At 37.3% G+C, this 23,195-nt stretch overlaps 1 protein-coding gene across 2 annotated transcripts in view; it reads left to right on the top strand.

The window, feature by feature from the left end:
* Positions 1 to 23,195, top strand: part of FAM83B (family with sequence similarity 83 member B) — a 56,012-nt gene that overhangs the window by 20,637 nt on the left and 12,180 nt on the right. For both annotated transcript variants that reach the window (XM_084512629.1, XM_084512630.1), the window contains exon 3: positions 15,645 to 15,809. In XM_084512629.1, coding sequence (XP_084368755.1) covers positions 15,645 to 15,809 — 165 coding nt within the window. The remainder of the gene's footprint in view (positions 1 to 15,644; positions 15,810 to 23,195) is intronic.

The following is a 23,195-nucleotide window of genomic DNA, read 5'->3' as shown; positions in this document are numbered from 1 at the left end:
ACACACCCTGTTAATTTACAGTTTCCCAGATAAAAATAGATGTAATAATGTTATTCCCACATTTATGAAATGGTTTGTGCTTTACATATGAAAAGCTTTCAATAGGCACTTAAGTGTTATTGCAAGTAATTTAAGAGGAATTCAAAAAGCTGTTTGTTTTTCTGTTAAATTTGCTAAGTCTTTTCTGGCAGAGAAGTAGCTGACTTCAATAAGTTTTAATTTTTAAAGGTATGCCAGGGATGATTTAGAAGGCTATAAATAACATTAGCCTATTAAAAATATATTCCTATGCTAATATGCTCAAGAACTAGTTAAAATGCTAGAATGCCTTCTCTGTTCTATGCATTTTTATAGATTCAAAGATCTTTTAAATACTTTATATATATATATACATACATATATATATATATATATTATTCTTTGTATCCTTTGTATTGCTGAATATGAAGGTTTTAGGATTAAAAACATTGGTCCATGACTTATAAAACTTGCACACAGATTCCTCTGAGGACACAGACTTCCTATTTATCTTTCGGCAAATTGTTTAGACTTAGTTTTTCAGAAGACTTTTATACTCTCTAATACCACAAAAATTAAAGATCTAGGTTCCCATCTATCAAAGTGAATATTCACTCAGACTGGTTTGTGGAAACATACATGGTATAGGGCACTGTGTTCATATCAAGAGCTTAAGCTGTAATCCACCTTCTCAAGTTCTTCTAGTAATTTAAAACTTCATAATTTGCATCAGCCATTCCAGTGTCTGTTCCTGTCCATGAGGTTTGGTTGCTTGCTTTGGAACATTCAAGCAGAAATATATCTGTTGTATCCAAATACAAGAGAGAACAGTTCAGTTCCCCATTTCCAGGCTGTGTTCTGCAGTTCCTTTTTTTGTCATAGTATTCCTTCTGTGCAGCTGCAAGACACAGGAAAATAATTTTGTTGTTCACTTGAAGTACTGTTTCTGATTTAAGCTGCATTTCAGGGAATGCTCAGTCATCTATGTAAATGTTGTGTCTTACCCGCTGCATAGCTGAAGCTTGCTTCACTGCAAAAAAATTGTTTCTCCCTCAATTATGATGATATATATTGTACTTTTTATCATGGATAAGAGACTGGAGCATCTTCCAGTTACCAACTACTAGTCATGGTTGACCAAAAATAATAAATTCCCTGAAAAATTCCTGCCTGACAGCTGCGTCTCAGATGTCTAGTGAACACGGGTGTTTCAGCACCTGACAGCAGATTCAGAACAAAGACTCTGAGGGACAGCAAAACCTGTATGCATTTTTAAAGCAGTAATAAAAAAGGAGAAAAGCAGCCTATTGTTATATCAGAAATGAGTGCTGTTTTTTCTACACTTCCATATAATGCTGGTTTTATTTTTTATGTAAAGGAAATAGGCAAATATTAGAATATTTCTTTCTCTCTGCGTGTGTATGCACGTGCATTCCTCTACATGCACACATAAAGGCTGTGTTACAGAAAACACGTTTTTTAGCAGTGCACACAAACACAGAAGGCCTAGCAGTTGGGTACAGAGCCTTATTGGCATGAAATCTGTAGGTTACTCAAGGGAAACTCTCTTTTGAGATCAGAGAGGTACTTCATAAGAACAAATGTTTATTTGAAAGGTACTATTTTGCATCAAAAAGCAGTTATTTGCCAAAGTGTTCTTGGAATAATTTTTTCACTTCTCCTCCACAGAGGTATTGCAGGTTCTCATCTTCATACTTATTTCAAGCCACACAAGTCAAGTATTATATTATGTTATTACCGTGCTTGGCGCATTTTTCAAGAGCAAATTTTCCATCGGAATGTGGCTTAATTGGAGTCCACAAGTGGCTTGCTCAGTGGTGTTTCTTCCTTTGTTCCTTACGGTTAGGTAGAAAATATTGTTTCTGGTAGCATAACAAGTGAATTGATATGGAAGGCTCTCTATCCCCCATGTTAGCTTGTATATTCCATAAATACCCCTGAGGTGTACCCCTATTCAACACAGGAACATTTGGTGGCTGCAGGTGCATCACTGGCACAAATATGCAGCCAATCTCAAACAAAGCTACTGTAGAAAATTCCTGCCACAGAGACTGTTTTTCTTCCTCCTTCACTCTTAAATCCTTCTGTGTTTTGGAAGAGACTCCCTTGCCCTAGCAAGAGCTTTGTGTTTCTTGCAGGTGTTCAGCAGCTTCAGGATGAGATCTGTGACTATCATTACCCAAATGTTTGGGGGTTTAATTGGGGGTATAATTGGCATACTGTACACATCACAAGGCATATTTTGTAGAAAGGAGAATGGTCTCATGGACATGAAGCTGTACAGTAGAAGACTTGTGATAACCTTTTTCTTTGCTACCCATTAATAGTATCTCATCAATTTAGGATGTTGGTTGCTAACTCAATTGTGTATAGAGGGTTCAGCTCGCTGACAACTCATTTATTTTAATAACTGTTTGTTTGTTTTATTCATTCACAAGTTAGTGCTTTGCATTATTCTTGTGAGGATGAGAAAAATGAGAGGAGTAGACCAGGAAAAAAGGTTCTCATAACCTGTCCATGGCTGAAGCAATGGCCTTCAGATCACAGAACTCTGTCCTGGAGTCCAGCTGGGTCTTCTCTTCCCTAGGTGCAGCCTGGACTACTGATTTAAGCAACTACTGTAGATACACTGAATAAACTAAACATTAAAAATAAACTTTTACATGAAAAATAAACTTTTTCATGAAATGAAAAGACTAGTAGATAGTAACGATGGATCATTATGGTTATCTGATCTGACTGTGTCACAAAGACCAGAGATTTTTGCATAATTACAGTATCAAATTGCAAATGATGAATTAATACTTTTCCTGTGGCCTTGCTGAAGACCTGTATGCAGAACATCGAGAGCTGATGCTAATTGCGTGTGCACACAGTGTCACCAAGATCATTCTTAAGCTGTATGGCTTTTCTGGCAAAGATGGTTACTCAAAAATTGAGCTCAAATTGAGCCAACAAGATCAGTTTAGCAAATACCTTGCAGAAATAAATAAGAACCATTTCTTTTTTTTTTTTTTTTTTTTTTTTTCTTAAACTCATTTCCTTTCTTATCTATTGACTGGCTACTTCCTCAGATTACACACCCTCCTTGGAAGATTCACCTTTGGACAAGAATAATAAGGTTTATCATAAATGTTTTCAGAGGGTTTTAAAATCAAAATAATTTTTATAAATACAGTATTTTAAAGAATAATACTACTAGTAAATTATAAATTTTTAAACTAATAGTAATTATAATTGTAATTCATCTTTTTTTTTAAATTTTTTTTTTTTTTTAATTGCTATACTTGATTCAGGAATTTGCTACATTATTCCATTCTTATTTGCTATCCTCTCCCCTGGGGTATGCAATGATTCTAGAACTGCTTATCCACTTCATTTCAGTTTGCTCCACCGGAGGTTTGAGCTTTTTTTTTTTTTTTTTTTTTTTTTTTAATTGTTTCCCTGCTATTTCAGGCATCTTGCTTCATTTGGTAATGTGCATAATTATTTTTTCCCTGAAAAGCTACACATAATTACTTTTGAACTAGCTTAATCATTTCTTATCTTTAGGACATTCTGCTGATGCTTTCAGAATGCTCTGCAATTATTTTTCTTTTTTCATCTGATCTGTAATAAATAGTCCGGCATGCCAGGGTAATGGATTTCACTTGAGGATCTCAAGATGATTTGCAGACAATAATTAATTAATTAGTTTCACAACCTGTCTTTAAAACAGGTGAAATTGAAATGCGGGCTGGCAGCATGCGGTCATTAACCACGTGTTGCACCACTAACAGTAGCTGCTCCACAAGCGGGTGACATCACCCGTTCCTCCCTAATATCAGCAAAGGTTCCTGAAGCAAAACAAAGGAGAGCTGAACTCTGCTCAGTGACACCCTGTTAAAAAAATAAATAGTTAAAATCATCTGGTTCAATCATCCCACTGGTTGTTTACCCAGTGTCCTGATGTAAGGGTGTGCTGCTGTACGGCCATACGCAGACTTAAATTAGTTTGTAATATGTGTTGCAAAATGCTGATCAGACCAACCATTGCTGTTGGTTTTGTCAGCAACACAGAAGTCACTGCAGGTATTCATCCAGGCACAGTAGTTTTACTTATAAATGCATTTTACTATGTCACGTAGCTGAACTAGAAAAATATTAAAGATGACCCTACGGGATATATGTATAAGATGAATTGAGAATTTGTCAGAGTTAAGCCCTGAGGAAACTTCTCATTATTCATCCTCTTCTGTTTGTTCAGGAGGATCATTGGCTTGCCTTCTTACTAACCCATAACTGACTGTCACCAGTAATTTTAAATGGCCTCAATTCTCTACGTTGCTGGTTTTCACTACTGCATTATTTCTTGAATTGAACTCCTTAAATGGAATTTGGTCCATCTATGGGGCTTGAAAGTAGTGGCGGTGAAGTTAGTAGCAGGAAGCAGTAGTTCTGTTGTGAATATCATAACGATACGTTATGTTTTATTGCAACTTTTCTGACCATATATATTTTAGAGTTTATGTAAGATGTGTAGGAACCCGTTTTAAGCCCACATTCAGTATTCAAAATATATATTTTTTCCTCAATCCTAGATTTAACTGAATTTGACATTCTTCATGAGAGAGGGAGAGAGAAAGGAAGGAAACAAAAGCAAAGGGAAAAGAATGGGAAAGAGAGAGGGAAGGAAGGACAAATGAGATCGAAAAAAGGGGATGGAGGGTAACAAAAAGATAATAATCTGTAAATCATAGTTATCCTGCTTGCAGCTTTGTGGCATTAGTGTGAAAATCTTTGAAAGCATTAAGTCCTACAAAATGATAGAAATACTCCCACCCTGTCATAATATTCTCAGAAGACAATTGCCTCAAATATCTGTCCGTTAACCAGTTGGCCCTCAAATGTGTACACCTCAGGTGTCTTACTTATTTTTTAATCAAATATATAAAGCTAAATGCAAAAGGTGTAATCTTGAAAAAGGATTAAGTGATATTTGAAATAATGTTTTTCCCACTTACCCTTCCCTAAACACAAGATTAGCCTTTATTTCTGTGTTCATTGAATCTTGTGTTGGTTTTCCCTTCAAAAGTCAGACCTAGTTGCTCATCAAGCTGTTTTATGAACATTGAGCATGAGCACTGTGTCAGTTTTCTGGGATTTCCCTGATACTCAGTTTTATTAAAAATGACCAGCAACAGACCAGGGAATTCCCTCACTGAAGTGTAAACTATCCAGGTCTTCTAATTGCAGTTGTTCTCAAAATATTACTCTATTGCTAATGGATTGTAATATTCCTTATTAACCATATGAGAAAAGAACATCATCCCCTTTCTTTCCAAATACTGACAGGAGCCTCTGTTGAGGACTACTTTTTCCACTTTGGCAATTACCTTCACTATGCAGTGAAGTAAGGGAGGTTTTTAACCAGAATTGGTTCTCATCTCAGTTGTGGTTTCTGCAGACATCTAAGGTCTTGTGAAAGGACATCCAATTTTTTATTCCACTTTTTTTCCTCATTTATCTCCCAGACAGTTTCACCAGCAGTGTTCCATAGGATTATGAAATATACCTTTTGGAAGAAGAGGTTTTGGGTGTCTATAGATGACTAACTACCAACTACTAATTATATAATTAGGAATTGCTTCTCAGTATTGAGTATAATCAGGTCGTGCTCATTGGTCTGTAGGCTTCCACTAATTTGAAATCCAGCAATTAATTTTTTATTTTTCTTTTTCCACTGGGCACTGAAATCCAAAATAGTTTTGTTTTCCTTTTATGTAAAAAAAAAAAATAATTTTTTAAAATTTCTAATGAAATTCTGTTATTTGCTGCAACCTGATCTAGTGGGTGGCATCACTGCCTATGGCAGGGGGTTGGAACTAGGTGGTCTTTAAGGTCCCTTCCAACCCAAGCTGTTCTATGATTCTATGGCCATCACCAGGACTGCGTACATGCATTCAAAAGTCTATCTTCCTGATCTATAAGCAAGTCTGAATCATGTCAGCTTTATGTGCTGACTTGGATCCACCAAAATCCCTCTGCTTTTAGAAGCATTTGACAAAGGTATTGCTTTTTAAACACTTCATCTACCTCTGTTATTTTCCATGGTCTACTACAGAAGTGCTTTTTCCACCTCTGCCTTAAGCCCTTGCCTGTCTTTGATTCTTTTCTTATGTGCTGAATGTATCTGTAGTACATATTCGTTCTTTTAAGTAGCAAGGGATTGCAGGCAGTATTATACTGCTGAACAATATGGTTTATTGGAATTTTTTAATCTAAATAATATATATAGTAGCAGGAGCACATAAGATATATTAAATATGCTGCTTATGTATAAAATATGAATATTAGATATTCAACTCTTCCTATTTCATTTCAGAAACATATGTTTACTGTTAAGGTCTTGAAGATGACAAACACTACACAGCACTTGCATAAGCAAACTTAAAAGCAAAGTTATTCTTCCCGGTCTAGAAAAGTTGGTCTGAATCACCTCTTTTTCCTATAAATCTGCCTTTAACTAAAGAGGATCTTTCTTTGTTTCCAAGGGGCTAATTAACAACTGCCAGCAAAGTTGTCTACTTTAAAGAAATATTGCTTGTTTTTATAGGTTAGTGTCTACAGCCTGTAAGTGTTTATTAATATTGTGGTTTTCTATACATTGTCAAATTTTATAAATATGTAAACTCTCAGGAAGTGGGGTTCAATGTTGGCAGTTTGTTTACATGGGATTGCTGAGGCCTCTGAAAGGAGCAGTAGGACGGCATACTGACCCAGAACTTCATTCCATTTTCCCTCTGAGGAACTCTACCAAAACCTTTTTTTATATGTAGATTAAAAAAAATCTCTTAAAGAATTGTCATCCAGTTCAAATCTCAGGCAATTACTTTGATTACTTGATGAGCAACAAAGACTTGATGAGCAAAAAAAGACATCCAGTCTGGTTTTCTTTGGCATAAAAAAAATATTTGTAAGCAGGAGTAATTAGAATGGTCAAGTTTAGTACAGTTTTTCAAGCACTTTTGCCACTTTGCATTTTTTTTCCCCAGAGTTTGAGGAGGCTTTTCCCCATATACGTAGCTGTGCATGACAAAGTATGGCAGCCATTCATAGTTTCAAGTATATGGTAGTATCAGGTATATGGTAGACTCATACTTCCCTGGACGATGTACAAGCTTGCCCAGAACATCTGCTGCTCTTACTCTGACTATTCAGTGGAAATCTCAAAATTGAGAATAATCGCCAAAGCATGAGGTTTTCAATCCTGCACAGCACATCAAAAAGTACAATTTATTAAGAGTTTAGCAGAAAGCATGTTCTAATTACTGTTGGCACTTTCTAAAAAAATAATTAAGGCTCACTTATCACATGGTCACGCATTGTTTGTTTTTAGGCAGTCACTAACTAATGCACACATGTATGAGTACTTCTACTTACAAGCAAATTTAAAATAAAAAGTATAATATTATAATATTTAAGCATACTGAACATTCTCTAAATATTAAGGGATCTGGTGAGAACCCACATATTAAAGCTGCTAATATTCTTTTAAATAATAAATTATTTCTAAAGCAGCAAGTCTTTGAAATTCATCGTAGAGAAAGCCAGAGGCTAGAGAAGTACCTTTTATTTTTTGTCATGAATTTCCATTCTGGTCTAGCTGGGTCACAGGCTGTCAGAAAATCCTGGCATTTCCTTTCTGTTTGCTTTCCTCAGGAAAAGCTTGGCAGCCTCCCAAAACAACAACTGAATAAGAACATTCTGAACAGCTCAATACAATTATTAAAATCCTGCTACCCAACCAGCTGCAGCACACATGGCACTGAGAATGGGATCTGATACAGCAAGGACATCAATGGCAAGAGAAGAAAGGGCAGAGCAAGCTCCCAGACACATTCCCTCCATAATGCCAAGGATTTTCTGCTCTGCGTTATCTGCCTCTCTGTAGGACCTCTGCCCACTGCTGTTACACAGTGACAGAAAACAGCTTGCTCATTAAATACCAGAAGTGGTTTACTTATTTATGGGAGCACTGCAAGAAGGAAGGAAAGTGTTAAAACTGAGCACTGTGAGTGCTTGTTGATTCAACCAGGCTTGGCAGTTCTCTTTGCAGATTTAAGTAATATTTTTTATTTTATTTTTTTTTTAATTTTGGTAAATCTTTTCCTGTCTGTGCTGTGCAAGTCACTGGGCAGCTGCTGTTGCTCTGCAGTGTGTTCTAGCTCTTTCCTTTCTTCCAAGGGTTAGGTTTATAAATGCTTCTTGGAAAGCCCCCAGGAAGAATCCGCAAGCTATACCCTTCCTCTCCCTGACTTGCAGAAACTCAAGACTGCCTGCACAGAAGTCAGCTTCAGAGAAATCATCACCTCTGCTGCTGGCCGCAGTGAGGGAGCACCTCCTTAATTCGGTCAGATCAAACTGTCTTCTTACTAATCCGTCAGCCAGAATAACAACTACCAAACCCATAGATACAGATCACATTTATAGAATTGATGCAGCTCACTCCCATATGTTTTGCAAGATACCTATAAATTTACTCGTGCGTGAATTCAAAGTGACAGCACTGGAGGTGTCATTTTAAGACACTACATGGTATGTGACAAGCTAGCTCAGCCTGTGATAGCTTTCTGAAAGGTGGTGCAGAAGGCTATTATACATTTACTTTTCAGAGAAAACAGTATTATCTTCACTTCAGAGAACTTTTCTTCTCTCTGTTATTTTTATTTTCTTTTGTAGAAGAGCTAATCCTGACCTCATCCTCTCCTAGAGACATGCTAAGCAGCACAGAAGTTGCCAAACTGAGCGAAAGGTGGAACAGTCAGGTGGTTAGAAGATGGCACATGGTGAAGATTGGATCTTCCCAGTGTATTTCAGAGTTAAATCATGTCATTTTTCAGAGCTGCAGTTATCATTTCCACGTCATTCTTTGCTGCCAGCATCAAAGCATATTTTTCCCCATTACTGATTGCTAGAAAGTTCCCCACCACACAGCATTCTGACATGTTTCTTGGGCAGAACAGATTAGGCGTTGCCGTGAGGGCCAGTCAGTTAAGCACAATTAAACTATTATACACTGCTTTACTTCACTGTTTATAATTTTGGGAGAATAATTTCCATTGGTTTCCCATGTTATATTGCAGGAGATTTGTAGACTTTTTGGTTTTCCATCCTACACAGTGTCTCTTTTCCTGCTGTTTTTATTCATACAAGTTTTCAGTCATGTTGAGCACACCTAGCATCCTTTTACAGATAGAGGTTGTGGTTGTTGAAGACTGCTGACATGCATGTTGAAGTTAATTTTCATCCCTTAAGAAAGCTTAGTTTTCACTTTAAAATACTTTTGCTGTGTAGGCAGCACATGACACAATAAGCTGGGGCTGGGTGATCAGAACGGAAGATGCATTCAGTTCTGAGCTGTGTACTTTGAGTGTCTTCAGAACTGATGGCACAAATGTGATTTTGGAGTAGCCGGAGGAAAAGGGGATAGTGAGGGCTGTGAGGGCTTGCTCTGAGGTTTGTGTAGCTGTATGTTGGAGTGAAGTGCCAGACTTCAGCCTACAGTTCATTAAATTGCATTTAAAGAAGGTAATAATGGAAGTACATTTCGCAGTACACTGTACGGTTATGGTCTATTGCTCCCTGAATGCAGAGCCAAATTAAATAAATCAAATATGGTCTCAAGCAGCCAATTTTCATGATAAGCCAGTACAAGTAGTGACATTAATTTCATGGAAGTTGCATAAGTGTAAATCACCTATTTGTTCCATTATATTGCCGCCGTAATTGTAGCAGTGTGGGTCATACTCAGATGTTTGATTATTAGTTATGTGCACGCTCCTGTTTACAGAGGAGGGCTTCCCACATTATACTCTGGTTCAACACTTAATCTCAAGACTTCCGATCTGCTGCATTTGGTATGGAGATCTCAGCAGTTTGCCAGCCCAAAGGTGACCTGGGATATTCAGGTGCAAGTCACAATGTGAAGTACACTTTGCAGTGGAAGAATGTGTTGTGCAAACCATTTCAGAGCTGTGTTAAATTTTGAAAATTAATATGAAATTATTGTCTTAGGAGCACTCTGGTTGAACAATAGTGACAGAAAGTGTGCACAACAGATCGACTGCATACTGCTACCAAGAACTGCAGCAAGCATAAACTGGACCTGTCTTATGGACTCCCAACAAAACATGATAATTTGTAACAGACATATTTAACAGCTTTTTACTGGGAAGACTGTCTGCAGTGGTCATGAGATTTGTCTCTTTTTCTTTTATGGCACCCGAAACCCATGCAATCAGTTTGCATGCTGTCTCATGTTCCTAGCAGCAAGATATATGGTACTATATCTTCCTTCTGCACTCTGTTGCAAGGACTGCTGCCTGCCTTGACTGTTCCCTGAGAAAGTAGAGATTCAGGCAGCACCACGCCTGTGCCACAAGGAGATTCTCCCTAATACAGAGAAATGTAAAAAGAAATTTGAAATAGGGTTAACATTTCTGGCTGAAACAGTAGCTCTGTGGTCCTGGGGTGAGGAAGGGCAGTGTTGTTCAAAAGCACTGTACAGATTTTTGTCGCAAGATGTAAACCCAAAGTAAGCCTCCTGAAAGTTACAAGAAATCAATATTCTTGCAGTGTAGGTAGACCCGTAGCATTATTTCCTAATAGGTTATTGATATCATGGTAGATGTGTCCAGTAAAGCCTGACCTATGGAAGCAGCTGCATGAGAGGATTCCTCTTTTTTACTGTTTATAAGAAAGAAGGTGTTAAATGACACACTCTGCAAGATACTCAGCAAAGAATGGTAATTAGTGCTTCTAAAAGGAGTAAAGATACTGGGATAATGGAACTGTCAGTAGTATAGACCTAAAGATCACTAGCAGTAAAAGGTCTTTAATTACATCCATGCCCTAATGTCAATACACACGCACTAAAAGGGTTGATTTTGATGTCCTAAAATCAAACTGCAAAGGTTTTACTTACCCAATATCTTATCAAAAATGGGAGAAAAACTTCTCATCGTTCTTTATTCATAGTCTCTGTTTTGTTTCTTTAAGCCTTATAACAGAGTTTATTATCAATATGCATTTATATGGCAAGATGTGCTTGCATTTTGACAAGGATGGAAGTGGAGATCTTAGTCATTGAGCTGCTAACTTGGTAATTTGGGAGGGACCTCAGGAGGTCTCCGGTCCAACCTCCTGCTTCAAGCAGAGCCAGTGATAGGACTTGACCAGGTTGCTCTGGGCTTTATCCTGGTAGGTCTTGAAAACCTCCAAGGACAGAGACTACACAAGCACTATGGGCAACCTGCTCTGATGCTGGGCTTTCTGCATGGGGATAAGGATTTTTCCCTGTATCCGGTCAGAATTGCTCTTGTTTTACTTTGACCACTGTCTCTTGTCTTGCTACAACTGGCTGCATCTTCTCGATGAACCTAGCTGCATCTACTCAAGACACCTCTTGTAGGTGCTGAGGGCTGTTGTAAGGTGCCCTGAAGCCACCTTTGCTTTAGAATGGACAAGCCCAGATCCTTCAGGCACTCTTCACAGGGCAAGTCCTCCAGCCCTGATCATGTTGGTGGTCTTCCTCTGGCCATTTTTCTGCCTATAATTAAATGTTTCTAAAATGTTAATGTGTGAAGCACTGCTTTTCTACTGCAAGACATATTTTTGGTTTCAAGACAGTACTGAGGAAGATATAATATGGCATTGCTGGTGCCTTTATTTAAGTTGATAAAACGATGAGCTTTATTAGAAGTAATGTTGTGTTTATTGATTTCAGCAGATTTTCTTCATCTGTAAGGATGCCACAAAATATAACCTTAAAAAACATTCACCACTTTGAAAAAGAGTTGGAAGATAATAAAAAGAGATCAGCAGTAACAACCTAAGATGATTTAAATTTAATTGGGTGTGGGGGGGTAGAAAAGTAGTATTAAAATTGTTTTCTGCACTGGCTTCATCCTTAATTGGTCATTGGAATGTTTTGTTTTGTTTTGGTTTGTTTTTTCCTATCTAATTTCAAGTCAGGTGGCAGTACTCCACTTTTGCTGTGCATAATATCAGCATGTCTGCTCTGCCAACTATTCTCTCATCCCTGAAAATGTAAAATGCTTAATTAGTCCCAAGGGCCATTTTTGATCAGGGTGATAATCAGTTTCTTACGTTTGGCAAGTTCTCCCAGAAATCTGACACTTTCAGCTGAAAACTCCTGCACCTATCCAGTATCCCCTGCATGGTTGGATGGCCTTTGCACATCCTTATAAAAGCATTGGTGCTTGTTTTTGCAGAGAGCCCTGCCTTTTGGAAAACAAATATTTTCTGGAAAGAAAATGGCATCTTATAAGGAAGCCTATAAATGTACTGTAAGACACTGAAGTGTTCTGCCTTGAGGGATTTTCTTGACACAGGAGATTGCTCATATGCCCAAAAGAAACAGAATTTGTGGCATAGCCAATTTTCTGAGCTGTTTGCTGCTCTTTGAATTCTATCCCTTTTCCTTTTCCTTGCTGGATTTCATTGTTACCTGGCTTCCTCTTGTAAGTATCAGTGTGAAAATTCATTCTTCAATTTCAGAAACAAATTTATAACACTGTAGTGACATCTTTTCTTCCAGCGTTATGCAGCAAATAACTAATCCTGCAGCTGATATTAGAGCTTTAAGTAAAGGTATTTTCACATTACAGAATACTTATTTTGGGGGATCTGCCTAGTCTTGGTCTCCTTAATCAAAACCTGGGACTCTGAATTGGCTTTCTCCTTGTCCGAGCTCAGTACTTCCTTCTTCTTCAAAGTTGGCAAATGTACCCAAGGAATTAAAAATTAAGGGAAATTTAGTATACTTAAAAGCCAGAATATTTTGATATTTATGGGATCCACTCTCTGCATCAAAATATGTAGTTTATCACCAAATATCTAGTTTGACTTACAGAAATCTATATACAGAAATAACCTTATCTCTGCAAATTACTGCTTTTACCTATCGTGTATGTTGATACATGACGCAAATTTGACTCTTTTCTTCCTTCAGCAATTCAGCCTACTAAACATTAGTGTTGACAGGATTAATTGTGTTGCTAAAAGGGAATAGGCAGACTAACAAGGGTATACTTCACAAGTAACCTTTGATTTCCAGGGAATGGAAAAATAAATGTCCAGCTGATTGTCAAATCACAAATGTGGCTTTGCAAATGTCCTTAAATCTGTTGAGGATCTAGCACAAACTTCAGGTTTCAAAGTGTAATGCCTATGCAAACTTTGAAAGCGAAACTTGCTTTTTCTCACAATAATAGTTCGGTACTTCATAGAATTAAGTCTAAAATTTCAAAATTAAAGGTTTAAGACCAGTTCTGCTAGTGAAGACAAAGAGGGGTGCTCTGTTCATTCCTAAGGTTTGGTGTATCTGCATATCATCAACAGCAGTGATTGTTTTTACTAGTAGTACACAGCCAGCACTCTCATACCTGCTTGTTTTTTCAATTCATATCTCACTTCCCTTATTCCTAAGCCAAATATGGCCATTCTAGTCAGCTTTGGTTTCAGTTTGGATTACTTATTCTAGCTGTTGTTTTTTTTTTGTTTGTTTATATTTTTTCTATATGCTTCCAGTATATTAGTCTTTGTAACCACAGATGCTGCAAATTAGCATTGTAGATATCTGCCATACAAAAATGTTAGAAGGATTTTTGAAGTCTGTAGTGTATATTTTAAATATTTTATGTATTTATGTATTTATGTCAGTTTACTTACTCAGGATTTATCCCATAACTTAAATGCATTCTTTAATATAATGAGCACCTATTTCTAAAAGATTTCTAAAAGAAAATGAAAGGTTAAGAAGAAATTGAGGAGATCAGAGGGAGGGGGACACAGATAATGAAACAAACCTATTTGGCAGCAGACTTTCTTCTTTGATCATTTTTACCTAGCATGCTTGATCTACATTGGCATACTTCTGTTCGGATGTAAGAGAAACAAGACAGATGAATAAATAGGGTTGCCACGTTCAGTTAGTTTTGTGTATCTGAGTCAAGACCAAGCAGAAATGATGAGTCAAAATAAACTTCTGTGGTTTTCATTCTTTCCTTTCAAATGTAGATGAAAAAAATAATTTGTACTGTTAAAGAACTGTTGTTTGTGTGTTGTTGGTTGTTTTTTTTTTTGTTTGGTTGGTTGTGTGTTTTTTTTTTTGTTTGTTTGTTTGTTTGTTTTTAATTATTATTTTCCCAAAAAGTCAGTAAAAATGTGAGGTAATACACAGGACATTTGAAAGAATTCAGTTATTTCATGCTATTCAGTTCCTTTCTGACTGGTGGATTAGTAAGGAGTCTTTTTACTGCCAGGTGACATGTTATTGTAAGCCAACTCCTTTCATTTTTATTGCTTCAGGAGCTGTCTTTACCTTTCTTAATGACATTGTTATTTTATTTTTTATTCTTGGTCAGCTCCTGTTTGTATTTCTAGTGTTCAAAGTATATATTTGCCATAAACGAGTCTTCTGGTTCTAAGCAAACACATTCAAAATGCAATTCAGATGACTGACTGGAGACATAGCATTTACCTCTGTGTGAGCAACATCCTTTACCAAATTTTGTGTGTAAAATAAATGTTTCAGTTCCAGAATAAGATGAGTGATTGTAACTTTACAATTATACCAATAATGTTCAAGTATGGAAAATTTAAGGATGAGTGAAACTGGTAAAGCAAGCTCACTATCAAGCCTACTCTTATACCTGTGATAGGCTTTATTTGATTTGAATTTGCACCTGAAAAGTTTCATTGGAACTTCTTGTGAAGACTCTAATGGGTAAGAATAGTATTTTTTAAAGTTGCACAGTTATTTCCACAGTTACATTCCCACTGTTATTTCCTCTATTTCAATATTACTTCATTCCAAATTACTAATGATAAGTAAATTGTGTATCATCTCCAAAATGTGATTAGCAGGACATTGCTTTTCCCAGTCAGAAATACCTGCATTATTCCCCGAGGCTGAACACCAGCAATGGCTGGTGTTCAGCACTCTCTAATCTTCCTGAACCAACCTCTCACCAGCTGAAGGAGTTTCGTCCCAGTGAGTGTGATGAGTCAGTACGGATGCTGAAGTCTTCATCAACTCCAGCTGTTCAATGTCTGCTTATTGACTCCTTCAAACTCTCAAATTATTAGTTTTAGGGAAAACTGTGAAGACAAAGAACAGCATTTAGATTAGGTTGAACAACCACCTTGTACAAAAACAGTGTTATCTGGATTTTCTATTATGCAGTCAGACTGTATAATAGAGTTGGCTCCATTTTTTTTTTTCACTGTATTAATATCACTTCCCATTTCCTTCTGTTACACTGGCTTTCTTTTTCCCTATAACACCCACACATAATACAACAATTTTCCAGAGTTTGTGGTTTGTGATGACTGTCATATAAACAATCACCTGTCCTCTCAAGAAGAAGATGCAGTGCTCTTGAGAAGCCTTCTGGGTTAAGTGGTACCCCATGGGAAATATTAGAACTTTCTGATGCATGAATAGCATTGGTGTGTTAGCTGCACAGTGCAAACTTCAGTGAAGAGTTTCAAATGTGTGTTTATACAACACAGTAATTTTTGTCTTTTATTTTTTTCAGGTCATTGCCATAGTTATGGATATGTTTACAGATGTCGATATTTTTAGAGAAATTGTAGAAGCATCTACAAGAGGGATTGCAGTGTATCTCCTGCTTGATGAGTCAAACTTCAGTCACTTTCTGAAAATGACAGAGAAACAAGGCTGTCAAGTTCAGAGGCTCAGGGTAAGACTTCTTGTGTTCCTGTGCTTGAACATTCGCTAGTCATTCCTCTGCAACCCAAAGAAAAGACACTATTATTCAAAACCTCATTATCAAATACTGCTATATCAAATTAACTATGAAGTATAATCTGGTAAACTCTCAGAAGAACCTTCTCTACAAATGTTATTCTCTTTAGAAAAGCTTTTATCTTTTTCGTGTGCCAAAACAAGAATGTTTGATAGAATTATGTATTTTTTCCATGTTATTTATAAAATATTTTTCCATTATTATCTCCTTAGGCATAGTACAGCTTTGAAAAACTTTGCTTCCTTTTCCTTTATGTTAAATTAACCTGCAAATAAAATCATAAAGCTTATGCAAATTGTTTGGAATAATAAATGGTCTACTTCATTTCATGATCTTTTTGTTAAATGTGATTACTATTAAAATGCATTAAACTAGGGTTCTGTTTTAGTTTCTGTTTAGAAAGCACTTCTTATTATGTCTGTCTACAGCACACATTATGAGTAGGCTTACTTTTATACATTACATATGTAATTTGCCCTATAAGAAAGATAATTAAGAGAGGACTGATGTTTACATTTTTCACCCAATGTCCTGCACCACCCTACTATATTAGGGAACAGAATGCTAACCATATGCTGCACTGACCTGACATAAATGCTTCATAAATACTTCTAGGTTTACTGTCATTGTAGATATCTCTGAAAATGTTCCAAGCACAGTACCAGAGTTTCTCTGCAAAGCCTTAAACTCTTCTGTGGCTGAACTTCCATATAGCTCCATTTGCAGTTCCTTGTTTCTTAACTAGTAGTGCCATGTTTACTCCTGGCAAAAATATCTCAGAAGCTCTTCTTACAATTTTAAGAACCCAGTCTAAAAAATAGATGGAGGTAGAGTGTTTTTGTGAGTATAAAGAAGGCTTTTTTCTTAAAGTTTTGGAAAAACCTGTATTTTATACCAAGTTTTGCTCTGGAGTGTTGACTTAGGCCCTTGAAAGTATTACCAAACCACTTCCCATATTTATTTCTGATGTGGGGGATTTGAGCATGTGGGATTGCCCTCTACTGGCCTAATACACAAAGCTATGGGAATTTTTGAAAAGAAAATGCCACAAATATTGTGGGTCTGTAGACCCTGGTAGTAATTGCCCTCATGAAGTCAGTATTTGGCAGTACACTGGAACTTCAGACACCATTGTTTCCCAATAACTTGGGTTAACTTTGCCATAAATGCTGATAAAAACAGAGTACATTTCTTTTTAATGCCATGAGTTTTATCCTGCCAATGTAAAAGAAATTAAGAGTATTTTTTTCAAGCTCTATCTTGAAAAATGTGGTAATATGCATTTTCAAACTGATTCTGTGCAATATGTATCTATAGCTGTTTCTAACTTTTGGGAGTGATTTGGAGGTTTTCGTTTTACTGTTGTTTTATAGACCTACAGGCATTTACACTGTGGTTGAAAGAACTTGCGTACATACATTACAGTGGATTTGGTATGGATTTGGTATGGGTTGGAGAGTTCAGATTTGGACTCTTTAGTGACGTTATTCTTTATGTGTTTCTGTTCTGTAACAATGGGAGAAACATTTTTACACTGAAAGGTTTGCTTGGAATGCTTCAAGGTTTATCAGAAAATGAAAAATGTATGCCAAAGATCTAAACAGTAATCCTGTTGTGTGCAGGGTTTCCTGTTCAGCTTGTGGTAAAGCTCTTCAGGCTCCTCATCCAGGTGCTACTCCCAGTGACTGTTGCTCTAAGAATAAAAGCTTCCTACTCCCACAGTAATTATCCTGTGTCTTTCTTCAGGATGAAGGGAAGCCACTGGTGACTGTGAAAGAGCAGTCAATACTTTGGCAAGGTTTCTGTCTCTTTTTTTTCATTGCCTTGGTGCTTCATTGCCTTTTTGTGCTTTTGGCCCTCCTCTCCTCTTCAGTGAAAGCAAGAAGAGGACAGATGTAAGGATATATTTCTTCTTCCTCAAAATGTAGCAACAGCAGCACTGGCCTTGTTATTCTCTGGCATGATTTGGTTCAGTCTTGAGTATGGCAGACATTCTTCATCCTGTGCACTCATGAGGAGGAGTTACTCTCAAGCCTTTATGACTTAGTCAATATACTCACTGGCTCTTTATCTCTTCCTTTGAATCAGTAAAAAATTAAATGCTGTAATGAGAGAGACTGTATTTTCGAATTCAGATTTACAATTCAGTGGTCTTCTATATGGAAAAAAGAGGATTTATTTGTAAATAAATGTACCTTAAATGTCTCATATGTAGTGCAAATCCATACCAGGGCATGTTTCCATCTTTTTTTGAAAGAGTATATACTGAAGGTATTGATAGACTATGTATTATGTGACTATGATGTGAATTCTATACGGAAGAATATGACAACTTGAATTTACTAGGCGCTTTTCCAGTCTCTTTTACAACATTTCTTCTCATGGGTTGGTTTTTACTTAAAGTTCACCTTAACATCATCAGTGGAACTCAACTCAAATACGTAATTCCTTTCCTGTACTCTCCCATTTCTCTTTCCCCATTTTCAATTTAATTTATCTGTTTACTGACTGTCCTACATTTCCCCTATTAGCTAATGTATTTCTCTTTCTTTCTTTTCTCTATCTAAACTTCTATTTATTAACTTTGTCACCAGTCAGACTTGCTGTTTGGTGAGTAACTCCTTTTCATTGAAAGATGAAGAGTCAGTACAGATTATGACTTTTTTCAGGTACTTTTTCAAAAAAATAATTGCTAATTTTTTTCTAGAGATTTTTTTTTTTTCTGCTGCTGACAGATGCTGCAGCAAACTGTGAGATAGATTTGCACTGCAAAACACAGCTCTGAGACGGCAATCCCCAGTATCACCAGAATGCTTAAGCTATAACTTCATTTTTGATTACAAACAGTGAACCAATGTAGAAAATGCTGTTTAATACCCAAGAAGAAAACCAAGTTCCCTGGCTGATAACACACCTTAGTGTTTTATTTGATATGAGTTGTGGCATGTGGTAGAGGCTCCGTACTCTGCAGAAACTTATTTTTACTTCTCTGGAAATTATGAAGAGTCATCTTGCTACAGGATATATTGAAAGCAATTTGGCAGGAACTGTTTACCCCCTGATAGTCTTCTCAGTATTTATAGTTAATGGGAAATATGAGAAAATAGTACCAGTAAAGAATTGATTTTACTTTCCTTTTGTGAAGTCTACTCCCAAATACACATGCTTAAATGCACAGTAGTCATTGAACCTGCTTGGAAGTAGTGACAGAACGTAGCTGGAAAGCTACTTTGCATTTGCAGAGCAACTACTATCTTGTAGTGAGAACAGAGGCCTAGGATAACAGATAATACTAGTAATAATGAACAATATGAGAAATGCGACTTATTTTTCTTTAAAGTTGCTAGGCTAAGTATTAGATGGACATTCATTCTCTTCTTTATGTACTTCTTGACAGCAAGTACAGGGTGAGTAACTGAATGCTGATAAAAACAGACTTTACAAATAAAAAGAGCTGAAATGAAATGTTTGAGACCAGTGTATTCACTGTTCTTATCTATCACATTGGGGATTTTTTAATGATGAAAATAAATGTTTAATCTTGAATTATACTTCCACATTTTAAATTGTGGTTATGTGGTTATCTCGGGGAAGATAGTCAGCTGCACAGTCACACATAAAAAGAGAAGTTAGAGCTTGTTTCCTGTTCATCGTTTAGCTGTCATTTAATTGGATAGCTCTGATGGCCATCCTCAATCTGCAGCTCAGACAGTGGATGTTTAAACATAAGGAATGCAAACAGTCCCTGAGTCCTACAATCAGTTCTTGGAGGAGGGAGAAAATCCCATGTTTGGCTTCACAAACCTGCTAAAATATCAAGTCCTCAATTAAATTACTCCCCATACGTATCCACTAGCAGTCACTTTCAAAAAAAGTTTACAGGACCAGACAGACTTTCCATTTGACTTGCTACAGTTGATCTCACAAACTGTTGCGTGTCCTCTCAGGATAGCTTCCTCTCAAGGAATTCTTTCCTCTCAATTCCTTCTTAATGTGTGGATTTGTTTGTTCCAGCTGCCCAAGATTTTCTCTCAAGATTCATAAGTGAATTAATTATTGCTTTATACACCGTGATGCTGATTACTGATCACTTCTGTATTGATTAGTGACAGTTTTTTTTAGTGCTGTTAGCATGGCAGTCCTGTAGCCATGATACAACCAAGGATACAATCAAGTAGGAAGGAGAAGCCCAGCATTTCATACAAAATGGGGTTTGCGATTATGTGTGTACTAATCTTAAGCGGAACATATTGTTCTTTTATGTTCTCAAAAATAGTACGCATTTTGGGAGATTATTCAAAGGATGCATCCTTGGCAACTAATTAGAAGGTTTGAAGTAAGTGAAGAATGCCAGATGAGCTGTGGAGGAAGAGGAAGTGTTACATGAGAACAGTGAGCGTGATCTCTGGCACATGCCTTCATAATGCCATGTTCCCATCTTTAAGTGCATGACATACTGAGACAGGGAAAGATTTGGCAGGATTAAGGAAGCAGGACAGAAATGCTGCAGGAGGAATAATACTGCAGAAGAGAAGGAAAACTGAAGATAACAGAGGAAACAGTAACTAAGATGTTTTAAAAAAACAGCAATTTAACGTGAATTGTATTTTTTTGAGGGTTTAGGGCTTACTTGAAGTTATATTTTAACTTATGATTACCTAAGGAAAAGTTTCTTTATACAGTACAGTAAATTGAAAACCATTAGCTTTGCCTGTGCCTACAGCATTCCAGACTCCTAAATGATATTCTGTCCAATACCCACCAGGCCTTATCTCAGTAAGATTTGATGGGTTCAGCTGGCATGTCATTAGGTCAACGTTATCTGTTATAGTTATTTGAAAATGTATAAACTGAATTTCAAATGACCATCAAATTATGACATAAATATATTATAATGTAAATATAAAGCAGACATACAAATGCAGTTAAATGATATAATTGATCTAAATATTTAATCATTGAAGTAAATGTAAAATTAATAAGTAATTCACAATCTTAATTTTTAGTAAATAAGGACTTACTATTGTGATAATCTTTAGAATAGGGCAATTTTTTTCTTCTTTTTAAGTTATTTACTATTTACGCACTACTTAACTTATGAAAAAAACAAGCTTGTTATTTAACTACTTCTTTCTGCCAAAGTAGCTGGTGGGGAAAGAATAGTTTTCTGCACTGGAATTGGCTTGTTAAAAGTTCAACAGTACTGGAAAAGCAGGAAAAATGAATTTGTTCTTTTAGATTCCAAGTTAAAAATCAAAGTAGTGAGAACCTGAAGGACTGTGGCGGTTTTACCCTGCTGGACAGCTTAGCTCCAGCACAAGTGCACTCTCACTCCCCATCCTCAAAGGGAAAGGGGAAGAAAATATGATGGAAAGGGCTCAAGGGCTAAGATAAGGACAGGGAGATCACTCAACAATTATTGTCATGGGCAAAACAGACTCAGCATAATGAGGTTGATATAATTTATTACCTATCACTAAGAGACTAGAACATCGAGAAATAAAGGAAACTAAAAACACCTCACTTCCCACCCAACCTACCCTCTTCTACCTCCTCCCCCCAAGCACCACAGGGGAACAGGGCAATGGTGGCTGTGGTCCATCCCTGACACTTCGTCTCCTCTGTTCCTTCATGGTCACTCTCTGCCCCTGCTCCCCATGGGGTCCCTCCCACGGGATGCCGTCCTTCCCAAACTGATCCTGCAGGGGCTGCACACAGGCAGCAGTTCTTCAGGAACTGCTCCCACATGGCTCTGTACCACAGGGTCCATCCCCGAGCAGCAAACTGCTCCAGCACAGGTCCCCCACATGTGGGTGGCAGCTCCCCCCAGACCCCCTGCTCCTTCGTGGGCTCCTCTCCACGGGCTGCAGCTCCGGCCCGGGGCCTGCTCCTGTCGGGGCTTTCCATGGGCAGAAGCTTCCTCCAGGCCACATCCACCTGCTCCACTGGGGGCTCCTCCACGGGCTGCAGCGTGGAGATCTGCTCCATGTGGGACCCATGGGCTGCAGGGGGACAGCCTGCTCCACCAGGGGCCTCTCCACGGGCCTCAGGGGAACTGCTGCTGTGTGCCTGGAGTACCTCCTGCCCTCCATCTGCACTGACCTTGGCATCTGCAGGGCTGCTTCTCACTCCTCACTCTCCCAGTTGCTGTTGTGCAGCAGGTTTTTTGTTTGTTTGTTTGTTTGTTTGTTTGTTTTTCCCTTTCTTAAATCTGCTCTCCCAGAGGCACAAACAACTTTGCTTATTATCTTGGCTCTGGCCAGCAGCAGGTCCCTTTGGAGCCAGCTGAAACTGACCCTTATCTAACATGGGGCAGTTGCTGGACTCTTCTCACAGAGGCCACCCCTGCAGCCCCCTGCTACCAAAATCTTGCAATGTTAACCCAATACATGGACACAATGCAAGACAGTGAAAGGTGATTGCAGTTAGAGATGCAGTTAAAGAGACAAAAAATTAGCCTCCAATGTAGTAATGCAGAATGGGTTGTTATTGTTATTCTTTTTTTTAACTGTTTCTGAAAATAATCTAGGTATTCATCTATATTTTCACTGAACCCAAGTACTTTTAAACTTTACAGGACTACTAGATAACACCTATGTATTGAATCAACTTGATGCAGCAAATTAAGAGATAAACTTTATGTTTCTTGCACACTTTTAAGACATTTAGGTCACAATTTTTATTATTTTTAAATGCTGTCTTTGTACATTTTCACTGAGTTGTATTTTTTGTTCAAACAGCTTGAAAAAAATGCTATGTTAAAACTCATCTAACAAATTTAAAGAACTTGAACAGCTTGAGTCAAACTGTACCTTGCCAACTCAGCAGTTCTTATGTGCAAGTTTTGCTTCTTTGAATTATATGTCTTTAGATAAAAAAAAAAAAAAAAATAAGCCACAAACAATAAAATATATAGGGTTTTAGAAAGGATGTGTTACTTGGAAATATTTATCATTTCATACAGATTTTGTCCTAATTTTTGGAATTTTCTGTTTGGAGAGAGTTCAGTGGACTGTAGTAGAGACTACAGTTATAACTCCTGCAATCTGAGTTTATGCTGTACAGTCTGATCCATTCTACTTCATAAACAGATCTAATCCATTTCCTGTACCTGGACTTTACAGAGCACACTTGCTGTGATTTTCAGCCTTTCCTTGTAGCAGCAGAATTTGGGGCAGATATGAACCTTGGCAGTTAATGGATAGTCACAAGAAACGAGTTATTTCTGTATTCAGAAGTCTTATATTCCACTATTTCTGTATATACAGTTTAGGCAACAATCATATAGATTCTGTTTTCTTACTGCCAATGCTAAATTAC

This window comes from Aythya ferina, assembly GCF_964211825.1.
Source record: "Aythya ferina genome assembly, chromosome: 3".
Classification (NCBI taxonomy): Eukaryota; Metazoa; Chordata; class Aves; order Anseriformes; family Anatidae; genus Aythya; species Aythya ferina.
This window is presented reverse-complemented; position numbering and strand designations above follow the sequence as displayed.